Source organism: Trematomus bernacchii, unplaced genomic scaffold (genome assembly GCF_902827165.1).
Source record: "Trematomus bernacchii unplaced genomic scaffold, fTreBer1.1, whole genome shotgun sequence".
NCBI classification, from domain to species: domain Eukaryota; kingdom Metazoa; phylum Chordata; class Actinopteri; order Perciformes; family Nototheniidae; genus Trematomus; species Trematomus bernacchii.
In genome coordinates, this window is record NW_022987735.1 from 1355875 (window position 1) to 1368470 (window position 12596).

At 41.5% G+C, this 12596-nt stretch overlaps 1 protein-coding gene across 4 annotated transcripts in view; it reads left to right on the forward strand.

The window, feature by feature from the left end:
* The window catches only part of LOC117494957 (contactin-1a-like), a 65142-nt gene that overhangs the window by 17377 nt on the left and 35169 nt on the right, over nucleotides 1-12596 (forward strand). For 2 of the 4 annotated variants that reach the window (XM_034145983.1, XM_034145986.1), the window contains exons 1-2: nucleotides 2675-2861; nucleotides 12207-12341. In XM_034145983.1, the coding sequence (XP_034001874.1) occupies nucleotides 12287-12341 (55 nt within the window). In that variant the 5' untranslated portion in view covers nucleotides 2675-2861; nucleotides 12207-12286. Of the gene's footprint in view, nucleotides 1-2674; nucleotides 2862-4779; nucleotides 5002-12206; nucleotides 12342-12596 lie in introns of those variants that run through there. The other 2 variants (XM_034145985.1, XM_034145984.1) reach the window with 2 other exon arrangements.

Consider the following 12596-nt stretch of genomic DNA (forward strand, 5'->3'; position numbering starts at 1 on the left):
ACATGAAAATTGAATTTTGTGCAAAAATGTGAACACTTCTGGGTTTTTTGAATGATAGAAATGCCAAAAAACACACCTTTTAAATATATTGTTTTTGTTTTCTCTCCCCTATCAAGTAATCAAAGTGATCCAATTGTGCTCCACTCCTGACCTCATTCCCCAGCTGACTTGTAAAAAAAGCTTTGCCATGAGAGCTGAATGCCTTTCTAGGTAGCTTCATTCACCCAAACCTCTCAGCGCTACTCATATTAACATGCACACAAAAGCTCTTTGGACAGGTTGGACCAAATTGAGGCTCTTCTCCTAAGTCACAGGTTGGCCAGCTTGTCTGCTTCTATTCTCTAGGACTAACTCATTGAGCAACAATAAAAGGCTTAGACAAAGTAAGGATCAGATCTGGGCAATCAGCGCCAATTTGCTTTGGCTTAAACTCAAGCCTGTAAAAGACTGTATTCGTGCGAGTCCTATTATCAATCAACCATAAACAGAACAGCAGCAGTAAAGCCCTATTAGCCGTATGGAAGTTAATTTATTCGAGTGTGGCGCGTGAACAAGGCCTAATTCACTGACCTGCTCTTAACTTGTGGTGACAGTTCACTACATATTGAGCTACATACTCTGACACCCAAACATCTACATGAACCTAAAGAAACACGAGGGTTTTTGTGAGAATAAAAGTCAAATATGTTCAACAACTGCATGTTTGAGGGTAAAACTTACAATGAAGGCCAATGTATTGACATAAAAAGAAACCTCAATTCTCTATAGAAATTCAGTTTGAGTCAAAGAAAAGCTCATAAGAGCTATGAAGAGTGTCATTGAATATATATGTATGTTCTTCCTTTCATGCATTCAGTGTCATTATACTGCTGACATGTAATACCACATCAAATGTGATCAGAGGGCGCAGAAACCAGGGCATGGCAGCTTTGTGACGACTAAAAGACAAACCACAGATGATGCTCACGTGCCCTGCAAATATAATTCAAATAACCTTACATATTATAGTTTCAGTAATTATAGTGATTTACTTTCTTCACAGTAAGATGCTTTATCAGCTACTGATCTTCATTTGCTGATCGAATCTCCTAATGGATAATTGGTAAAAGGTGAATGATTTTTAATTTCACTGCTTATGATCTCAAATTACAGACAGTTTAATCTGATGAATAGAAAGCCAAGTTGGCAATGGAAAACTCATGCGCATCAAGCGTGATATTGAAATGTTATCGTTTATGCTTTCTGTGCACTTTAAAACAATGTGCTGTTGTCTTGTATCATTCATTTCATCCACCATTGCGTATAGATATAGGGAATAAGGTGGAATGGGGTATGGCATTATTTTATTTTATACATTATAATAAGCAAAACTAGAGAGTTTGTCACATCTGTGTTTTTTACGAGACTGTAATCAGGTATAATATTTAGTCTATATTCCTTAAATGACTGCCTTCTGTCTTTCTGTGTTAAGTTACTGTAACTTTGTCCCATCTCAAATTGGCCACGACATCTCATGGCGTCCTAGTATAAAAAGTAGCATCAAGTTGAATGAGTCTCAAAATACAGAAATACTTCCCCAATCTAAATTGCAGTTGATATCCAATAAGCTCTCAGTTGCAGACTTTCCAAAAATGAAGAAATCCCTGCCCATCTGATGCCCCAGATCATATATTCCCAACTGTAACAAACACCAACAATTATCTCGCTATTTTTGTCTGTTGTGGTAGGAGTGGTATTGGGACACAAGCACAAACTCTATGTATCCACTCTCTGTGTACTGCTTCTCTGTAACAAAGACACAAGGCAGGAAATGATCCTCTTTTATTCCTGTCAGCGGTTGGATTGTGCCGAGTCAGAAGTCTTGGGAACATTTTATTGAAAGAACAAAGCTGGAGCACTGAAGCCTTCTGCTCAGACACTGCACTCTGCTCCACATGCTTCTGACTCATGTGCACTGTTTTGATTAGCCAGGCAGCTCATGGTTAATGAATAGCAGTGGAGTGCTATCCAAAAGAAAAGAGTTGTAGGCCCAATCCCAAACCGCCCCCTACACCCTACCCCGACACACTACCCCTCCGTTTGCGCGTTCGCGCGGAGGGTCCGCCACATTAAGTGCTGTTCCAAACCAACGAGTGTGGAGCGGTGTGGAGGGGGAGTGGGCTATCAAGCCCTCAAACAGCGAGTCTGCAGCGGTGCTGACTTGAGACCGGTCTCTACCTGACCGGAGTCACGCTGTGTGTGTCCGTCAGGAAACACGCTGTTAAAAAGTAGTTCCAGCAAACATCCACTGATAAACTGCGATGTTAACAACCTCATGATAACCTCATATTTTTTTAATTTAGGATCATACCTGTGTTTAGTCTAGAAAAAGTGCATTTTATTATAAAGTTGTGTATATTTACAGACTGTTGCAAAAACTAAGACGCTTATAAACATCAGGTTTAAAACTAAAAGAGCTTTACAGAAAAAGTATTAATTTACATTTTTTGTCTAAGAGATGCTGATTTGAAACCGTTGTTACATACAGTTACGGCATTTCCTGTTTCTGCCGGAGAGAGGGGAGGCCGTCCCAAAGCTTGCCGCTGTATTTACTCCCTCCATCTGACAGGAGGGAGCCTCGTTGAGCTGCGAGTGTGGCTACAAACGGAGTTCACTCCGTCACGGAGGGGTAGGGTCGAGGGAGTGGTTTGGGATTGGGCCGTACTTTTTGCTTCTTTGCACAATCCTTCTCCTTTTCAGTGTCTGTCTGGTCGATCTAAATGGAAGCCATTAGGTTGGCTTTGGTCTCAAGCTTCATCTGCTGCAGCTCTCTTAACCGGCTCCATTAGCTTTGATGACTTGAAGGTTAAGTGCAGACATTTGTAAGTAACAGATTTTATTGGGTTCATTTTAGTATACAAATGCAATGCTTTCAGCACTAAATCACGCTGCTCTCACCACTTGCTCTCCATAATCCCTTTTATTTTCTGTAATCACTTATGTAAGTTGAATGACCCACAAAGTTACTGTTACTCACAGCCTTAGATAATGCTACAGGATCTTATTTTTCTGCCTTTAATGCTTCTTCATTCCTGTCTGGGTCAATCCAAATCCCTCCATGACATAACTTAAGTCCTTACGAGTGAATCAAGATCATTTAAGATGTATTTTCTTTCCGTAGAGAGCCAGCTGGACATAAATTGTTTAGTAAGATAGATGGCTATAGATTATCTGGACCTCTGCATGATTAAACTCCATGAAATCCAATCATGTGAATCAATGCATTGCTATGTGTTCTGTTGTCCCAGCACAAAGCCTTTTATCTATTTATTTTTTAGCTTGAACAATTGATCATGTTGTCAAAACTGGCTCGGACAGGAACAATACCAAATAGTTTGGTTAACAATGCTGCTGCATGTGTTTATACAGACTTGTTCAAACTCCACCTAACTGGTTGTGTGGACCATACTGTACAAGTCTGTACATCTCCTAAATCTGCTCTAAGGCCCCTTTACCAAATCCCTGCCATACTCCAGTTCACAAGAAGGGTGGCTGCCTCCTGTCCTTAGGACGGAGCAACCAGGAGCAACAGCACTTCACTTCAGAACAGCTGGGTGCAGCGGACGGTTACATCATCATGTTGCTGTCAGCCAATGAGTAGCTCCACTGGAGATGTATGGGGTTCAGTGTCTTGTTAAGAATAGCTTTTCTCTACCTCCTTTGTTTTATATTTTAATTACCGTAGTTGTCTATAAAATGATTATATGTTGATAAACAAAATAAAGTCAATGTAGACCTAGTCTTATTTGCTTTATGGAGGGTATAACTTTATATAAGAGCTATTACATGGCTTTCTTTATTAAGAAATAACAGACAGAATAGGAGCAGGGAATTACATAAAAAGGAGGAAAATTAGCTTCAGATTGTGTTTTGGATTAGGAGAATGATATCAACTTTCAAGTTAGCATCCATGTCACAGTAACAGCCTTATCATCACTTTGTTGCTGGACAACAGAATTGCACTCCCTTTTTTTGCAAGGCATGCATTTGTGTGCCTTTTTCAGCTCCTCAGAAATGGGCATCAGTTCCAGGAGGAGATATGGCTTTCTGTGCGACAGCAGCTGATGTTTATGACAGTGCTGATGATACGTTTGGCCCGCTGCCAGGCTAATGGAGGGTGGGGTTAGAGTTGGGGTGCTGGTGGAAAAGGGATATTTTTTTATGCTGGTGTATTTTCTGTGTGTGTGTGTGTGTGTGTGTGTGTGTGTGTGTGTGTGTGTGTGTGTGTGTGTGTGTGTGTGTGTGTGTGTGTGTGTGTGTGTGTGGTGTGTGTGTGTGTGTGTGTGTGTGTGTGTGTGTGTGTGTGTGTGTGTGTGTGTGTGTGTGTGTGTGTGTGTGTGTGTGTGTGTGTGTGGTGTGTGTTGATGTGTGTGTGTGTGTGTGTGTGTGTGTGTGTGTGGTGTGTGTGTGTGTGTGTGTGTGTGTGTGTGTGTGTGTGTGTGTGTGTGTGTGTGTGTGTGTGTGTGTGTGTGTGTGTGTGTGTGTGTGTGTGTGTGTGTGTTGTGTGTGTGTGTGTTTTCCCAGTGTAAAGTCCAGCCACAATTGACCTCATTTACACACTCATTACAAGCTGTGTGGAGAACCCTGATGATTGAGTGGCCACTGCTGTGTGTGTGTGTGTGTGTGTGTACACGGTGGGAGGGCTTAAAAGATTAAATCCCCCAGCCTGGCCACGGTGACGGGAGAAGACCCCTCCAACGAGCGCTGCAGGGAGGCTTCTTCCAGGCGGCCCATTTGCATGGCTCCCTGTCCTACTCGGGGAATTAGCCTTTTCTTTTCCCACCGTCCCTCCCTCCTCTTTGCACCTTGGAGAGCGTGCTTCCATCCAGCAGCAGCACTGCTCATTTCTGAGGGAGACAATGGAGCGGAGTATTTAGGACACTTGGCAGGGTAGGCATGGTGGAGGGGCTGAGTAGCTCATCTTGTCACATAGCCACTGGCATGATAGCTCTCCACAGCAAGGTAAGCACTGAGCCTCTGAGTCACACTACTCTCCATGCCCTGATTGTCTTACTGTGTCTCTCATAGCTTTGAGCGGTGGTGGTTTCTGACTAATTGGTAACCTCCTCCTCCTCTTGACCAATTAAGCAGGCTGTTTGTGGCTTCTTTTCTGATTACACTTAACATTCAGTTGGTCAAGTTAAACTGTAGCCTAATGTTGGATTCATACCCCCTAATCCAATAAGGAGATGCATGGGAAGTGTTGGTTGGAAGGATCAACAACTTTTGTTTGCCATTTGTTGTGGCTATATGCAGAGTAAATGCATTCCTTTCTTTGTGCAACTGGAAGGTATTGATTGTTTTCTCAGTATACAGGATGAACAAATGGCGTTATAAGAACCCTTCTTCCTTATCTGTACAGCTTTGACATCAAGTGTAACTCTTGTCACTTAGTAATTACAGTTATTCACAGCAGAGAGTACGGCCTCCAGTGAAAGCATGTCACTGCTGTACTATAGAAGCCAATATCTTTATTGGACAGATGTCGCATTAAGTAATTAAGCCGAGCACTCTTTCTCAATGGAGTGAAGTCTCCTCTGACCTTTGCCTATATGGCACAATTTATCAAACATGATGTGACAAACTTCAGAGACCATTTAGTATTTCTTATCTGGGGAGTTTCTTTTGAGTTTGATCCTTCCATAGAATGTATCACATTGTTTATTACTGTTGCACTGAAAGGTCAACACATTGATGTTTTACGATTAATTACATTTACATAAATACAAACTAAAAAAACAAGTGTATGTTGTGACACCGTTTTCAGTAGCATCTAAGTGTCCTGCTCTGCATTCCTTGGAGTAGCATCTTTGGTATTGTAAAGGATCATTTGGAATTATCCACTCTTTGAAATACTTGTATTAGGTTCTGTGTGAACATTTAATGGCAACATACATTAGCTTATGAAGGGTCAGATGAATCAAAGAGCATATCTCTGCTGTGTGATTGCAGCGAATAGCTTCCTCATTGCCTTACAGTAAACACATCTGCACTGTAACATCAAAGGCAAGATATATTTTTTTTGATTCAAGTCACGTGTGTGCTGTTCCCCCTCCCCAGACATGACCTGATTTGGGGTTAATGTAATGCATACAGCCGTCCAGCTCCAGATTTCATGGAGTGAGCGACTGGTGTCATTGATATTCAGGTCAGCTGAGGTCTCTGAGCCTGTGTGTGCCCTGAGGGGGCATTGTGTTGACTGCAGGGGTCGGGATAAATAGCTTACATTAGCACGGCTGCGTCTATTGGGTGAGAGACAGAGAGAATGAAAAGACGGAGGGAGGGGACTGAGACGAACTGACACAGTGAACGAGCCATGACTGGATCATCTGCAGCTGGATTACATCACGACTGATACTGTACTCCATACGGGCGCTGCTGATACTGTCTGTCCTCAGGGAGATGAGGTCTTTTTGCAGGGAATGGGACAAACAAAGCATTACATTGCATAGAGCACAACAGCCTGAAAATGAATAAAGACAACAAAACATTTTCAATCCTACAAAATATTTGTCGCAGGGGTCTCTCATTACAGGGATTCACAATTAGTCCATGTTTAATGTGATTGTACCATTTTCTTTACCTTCTACAGTATGTTACAGCCCGGCTCATTGGCTGCAACAAGGATGGGAGACATGACACAAAACTGATTTATGTACAAGATAACAATACTTTATAACTTACCAGACTTAAGCAAATGTGAAATGAAGTCATCAGTAATGTATGTATGCGAGTCAGCGTTCGTGTGGGATGGTGTTTGGCTTTTTATCCAAGCCTCTCAGGTGTGGCTCATGCTGACGACAAAACAACTGAAAGAGTAGAGTCCAGGGGGTCGTAACATCTCTCTCTGAATAATAACAGATCATTGGACGGTTTCTCTTTTTATTTTTCAAGAATAAGACGCATTGGGTTTCAGCCAATATGAGAAATGTTTTGGATGGCTCTGCTATTTGCTGTCCTAGATTGCTAAAAAGAAAAAAAGTGAACTCTGACTGCAGAATATATCAAGCTGTTACAATCTGAAAAATACAGTTATTTATTCTGTTAAGTGCTGAACCAGTTTCTGCTTAGCAACAGGGGGCCTGTGCAGCACAAAGCATGTAGAGAGCATCGTTATCTGCAGCTATAGTTTTGTGTGTGTGTGTGTGTGTGTTTGTGTGTCTTGGGGTTACTGCTTTATTTGATGTGTAATAGGCTTGGATAGCCCATGTCTGTTGATTGAATCATTCTGTCGGTCTTCTGGGAGATAAAACCGGTTCGTCCGTAGCCAGTCCAGTCTGATTTTCCTCACAGAAGGAAACATATCTCAGAGCTCAGGTTGAGGAGACACACAGGATGTCTGTGTTGCACATTTTGGAATGAAAATCAATGATTTTGTCATGAATAAATTAGAAGTAAGCATAAATGTATCACCACTGCTTTGTGGTAAAATATCACTGATTCAACATAAAAACTGAAGGGATCACAGCATGCGTTTCATCCTGGGATTTCAACTCACTCACAGTATGTAGTCATATCAGGTGTCTGCTCTCTTCACATGCGATGCGGTTTGTGCCTACTATTCCTTGCTTTCCATTAAAGAGAACATCTTGTCAAAGTACATTTCAAAGTAATACTTTTGAACACTTTGGCTTTTTGTACAGAGCAGAATGTTTTCTAGACGTACGCAGAGAAAGTACAGGATAGTTAGTGGCACTTTGGCAGATATTTTCTTTAAAAATAGACAGATTTTGGCAGCTTGTAAGAAAGAGATGTTCTTTCGGCTGGTAGACTTGTTTTAAATATGTGTATCTGAATTATTAATGGAAACATCTAATTATCATACTTCCTGTCTGCTTTAGATAAATAGCAGTAGTAGTTGATGTACTTATGACATGTTTGTATATACTTATAATGAATGTGAATCAGGAAATGTTCTCAGCAAGCTAAGGATAAATAAAGCTACAAAGAGATAGAACAGTCATGCCCCTTAAACCAAACACACTCCTGCCTCTCACAGATGATGTCACACCCAATATCTCAATGTTTCATCTTCATTTAAATCAGATCAATATTCCTCTCCCTGTCTCGCTTGTTTTTCCCAGTAGCATTCGGTGATGACACTAAATCGTATCTACTCTATCACGAAATGTGTGATTTTAGAATGAGGACTCATCAGAAACCGTATTAATATTGGATTCTACATCTTGTGGCTCGGTATAAGCACTAATATGCTGCCCAGCTACGGCACTGTGAAAATATAAATACATCTTCCTGAGAGTTGGATGAAAAGATCAATATAAGTTGAATTATGAAGCCATATCCAGCAGCCTTTGTTTACCTCACAAAGATTTGATCAAATATAGATCTTGTCAACCATAGGTGTCTAAAGAGCCGTTGTGGAGCTCATTGCACTTTTCCTTGTACATGTGATGTTTTGGTGGTGTTGTTTTTGTTTCTTCCCGTTAACTGTCAAGTGGGAAATAAGTATTTTTTGTGTTTCTCTTATTATTATTATTATCCTAAGATACTGTTGTGTTTGGCTGTGAATAAGTTTGGCTGTGAAAAAGAAATATGAAGGACAGACCATCTATTTCTATATATATATATATATTTTAGAAAGGGGCAGGTCACATAAGATTATTTTCTTCTCCCTGCTCCTTTTCGGTCAATGGTGTGTTTACAGAGACATGTTTTGTTAACAATTATTATACATTAAGATTTGCATACCATGAACGGAACAAATAAAAATGAAATGAAATGGTGGGTAACTCAGCCTTCACCATCTTGGCAGTCACCTTCTTTCTAAAAATGAGCATCGTGGGTGCAACTGAGTCATGTCAGGGTGACGCAGCAGAGCAGATAGCAACCAGTTAGAGACTGAAGACAGAACCCACCCGTCACTCAAGCAAAATGCAGGTCTTTTTTTGGGCTACACGATACTTTGTTCTTACTCAGAATTTCGGTTACCAACCCTTTCTCCATCCCCAGCTTCACTACTGGAGATCTTTTAGAAATGCAGACATACCTTGGATGCTGCAGTAGCTGATGCTGCTCAGCACTCTTTTCTTCTCCTACCGATTAAGATCAATCCAGCGTTAACCCCCTCTTTGCTTCCCCTTGCCGGATTATTGTAAATCTGTGGTTAATAACTGATGGTGGTGACGTAGGTGGAGGGGATTGTGTGTGTAAGGAGTGACATTGGTGGTGGTGGTAGGGCGGTGGGGGGGGTGGGGTTGTTGGAGAAACGTCTTGTTTTTTAAGTCTACCACTCTGACCGCTCCCTCCTCTCCTCCACCCTATCCTCTTTCCTCTCTCTCTCCGTCTCTCCTCCCCCACATCACAGATCTGCCCCTTGTGATCAGAGAAGACGTTTCTCTAAAGTTACCCACTTGATTATGCAGCACACATCAGGGCAAGCACAGAAAAGGAGGGGTTTCACTCACTTTCACTTGAGCCTGAGGTGCCCTTAGGGCGGTATGGGGTCAACAAAAGCACAAATGACAGTATTGGCCGTCGAAGTGAAGCAGAAAAGTATTGGCCCCCAGCAACGTCTAGTCTTTGTATTATGATTTCTAATTTCTTAGCAATGAGCCTGACATTTCTAAGGGGAGTTTAAGGGAGACATTGAAATTCCACGAGCAAAGCAAAGCATGGAGTGCTGGGAAAAAAGACCGTGACAAGAAAACACACCAACATCAAAGCAGAAGCAGTAATAGCTCTGGCAGCGTCCAGGGAGTGATTTATGGGTGAGAAGAAATGGTCTTGTTTGAGGGCTGTTCTGTCTGGGTCGTGTGATTTACTGTGATGACGGGCGCGCTCTCATCACGTGCATTCAGCCCGGTAGGACAGGAGGGAGGAGGCCCATTAATACTGATTATAAGAGCATGCTGCCTTTCTGTGCGGGGCTGGTCTGATGGTTTTTACACTATATCAACTCAGTGACAGTTCTTAATGGGAAGGATGGGAATGGTTCTTTCAGTATGTACTGTGACCCTATAATGAGACGCCATGCCTTTTTTTTTCAATCTCTTAAGTGCATCTATTAGATCATTTATGTTTAATGAGTTTCAGAAGTGATATAGTAGCACCATAGTAAAGTGCACACTGACAGAAAGATGGAGGAAGTTTTCTTGAATTTATATTTGTTGGGCTTTGTTTGACTGGAGATGTCACAGACGAGCAGGGAACCCTTAAGGGTTTTTGTTCCTCAACGGCAGACTTGTTCCAGATTATAATTAGTGTTTGCATAGTTTCATTGGTGGTCACAAAAGCCCCCCCCCGCAGCACACTAAACTGCTCCTTTTGAAAGGTGTTGCTAGGTTACAGGCCAGCGTGAAGATGGACATCTCCTCTGTTTTGCTTTTCTGCAGCTGTACAGTTTGGACATTAGTTGTACAGTGTGTTGGCCCATTTGTCTCAATCCTTTCTTCTGTGTGTATCCAAGCGTATCCGTGTGTCGATGTTCAGCCTTACAGTACAAGGGCAGTTTTGTTTGTATCTCGGAAAGCCTGCATATTAAATGGCCTCTCTTCTATCTCATAATCCATGTTGCTGTAATAAGACTCCATTTTTTTCTTTGGTGAGCGCTGAGATCTCAATTCTGCTGTCACACCTCTGAGTTTCGGCCAGCTGACACCTCAGTCTGCGCACAGAGAATTAAGAGTGTCTGCCTCATGTTCAATTACACTCTAATCAACACACACCAGTCCAGCACGACCCGGGAATGAATGGGCAATATTGAACCGATGCTCAAAACTGTGATGCCAGTAAATGAATATATAAAGGTGTTATATTTGGTTGTGAGTTTTGGCAGTCTTCCCTGAAAGACTGCACAGGTTTTCAAGCACAGAAAAGGCATTCAAAGCAGATTTGATTGACACTAGGAAAAATCATGGTGTGAATTTTTTTTCCTGCATTACTTCTCTTTAAGACATTTAAATATCAAAAGACTTGATAACGATGCTCCACATTTACACACTGTGTTGTCTGCAAGCTGCTTCATAAGTTTACTAATATATTTTCCCTGAAGTTTCTCTCTATGACCTGATGGTCGCCTATTCTTCTGTTTAATTCAGTTAAAATAAGTAATGTGGTTAGTTGGATACCACTTAATACCAAGTGCTGTCACAATAGCTGACTTTTTTTTTTCTTCAGTCTTAGCATCTTTGCCTCCATGATGGATCTCTGTGCTATTTTTGATCAAATATACTATTCGAAACACATGATTCATCTCATCTGATTTTAAATACCAATATTATGAAGTCACTGCATTAGTTTCAAATCCCATTTTCCCCTCCACCATGGAGAAATCCTCCTTCCTCTCGTCTCCGCCAGTTATCCTGACTCACACAGCTGTTGCTCTTCATGTTGTGTTACTGGGCGAGATGCTGAGAGCTGGTTCATGCTGGTGCTTACTGGTGTGGTGTTAACGTCTGGGGGGCGGTGGGTAAGCAGTGAGGTGCCAGCTCTGCTGAACCAGAGCTCAGGGATTTTTCTGGCGCGACTATTGAGATGTCAATCATCAGGCGTCAACCTATCAAGGAGCTTGTGCCTGGGAGGCTGACAGGAAGCAGAGACGGAGTAAAGACTCGTCGGCACCGTCTGCCAGTGATCCACAGGGAGGCAGGGATTGGTTGGCCTTCGCTATGATTCGGATGTCAGGAAGGCCGACATTAAACAGCACCATTTTTGAGATGATTAGTTTAAGGCATTGGAAACTAGCTCTGGGATCATTTTAATTTAGACATATAGACTCTGTTATTGATTTCATTTATTCAACAGATTCATTACAAATAAAAATAATAGTTAGTTGCAGCTATACAAAGACTTTTAAATGTTTTTTGGTGTTTCTGGCTCATTCATGCAGATTCCTGACTTTTTACTTTATTTTTAAGTTCTTTATTGTACTGTAAGTAAAGAGGTCCAATAACCAAATCCTGCTTTCTATTTAGCACAAGTATGCTCTTTTGTATTGTGTCTTAAACCCACGTTTATAATCACTACATTGCAAAAGGTTAAAGAGACTCTGTTTGCAGAATGTTGTCATATATTTACATATAAAGAAATCGACTATTTATATTTATTCAAATTCACATTCATTCAGACTCACAGAAATATGTTCTTCTGTGAAGGTTTTTTTCTATGTGTTGACGTCTCTCTTCTTTCTATTTCTTCCTCTCCTTAAGGAAAACCAGGCGGTCCTGCTAATGTTCCATCAGCTGAGCTTCTAGCTGTTACCCCACCAGGTGGTCCTCGCTTCAACATCATGCTGCACCTCACCCTGCTCCTCCATCTCCTGGTCCTCCCTCTCTGCTTTGCAGGTCAGTAACACGTTCAGCTGAAAGGGAATAGCTACATTTATTTATAATGTATTAACTGAGAGACTGAGTCACTGCCTTTCCATGAAAGCAACACATATATTTACACTCAGCCCTGTATAGCTAATGAATGTTTGTATGACCCTGTGAGCCATTTCATTTCTCAGCTTAGAGCCACAATAACTGTTACATGTAAGAAAAGAGGTCCGATAACCAATTGTATGTTGTTATTTGTTCAGCAGTATGAGCAATCTGCTT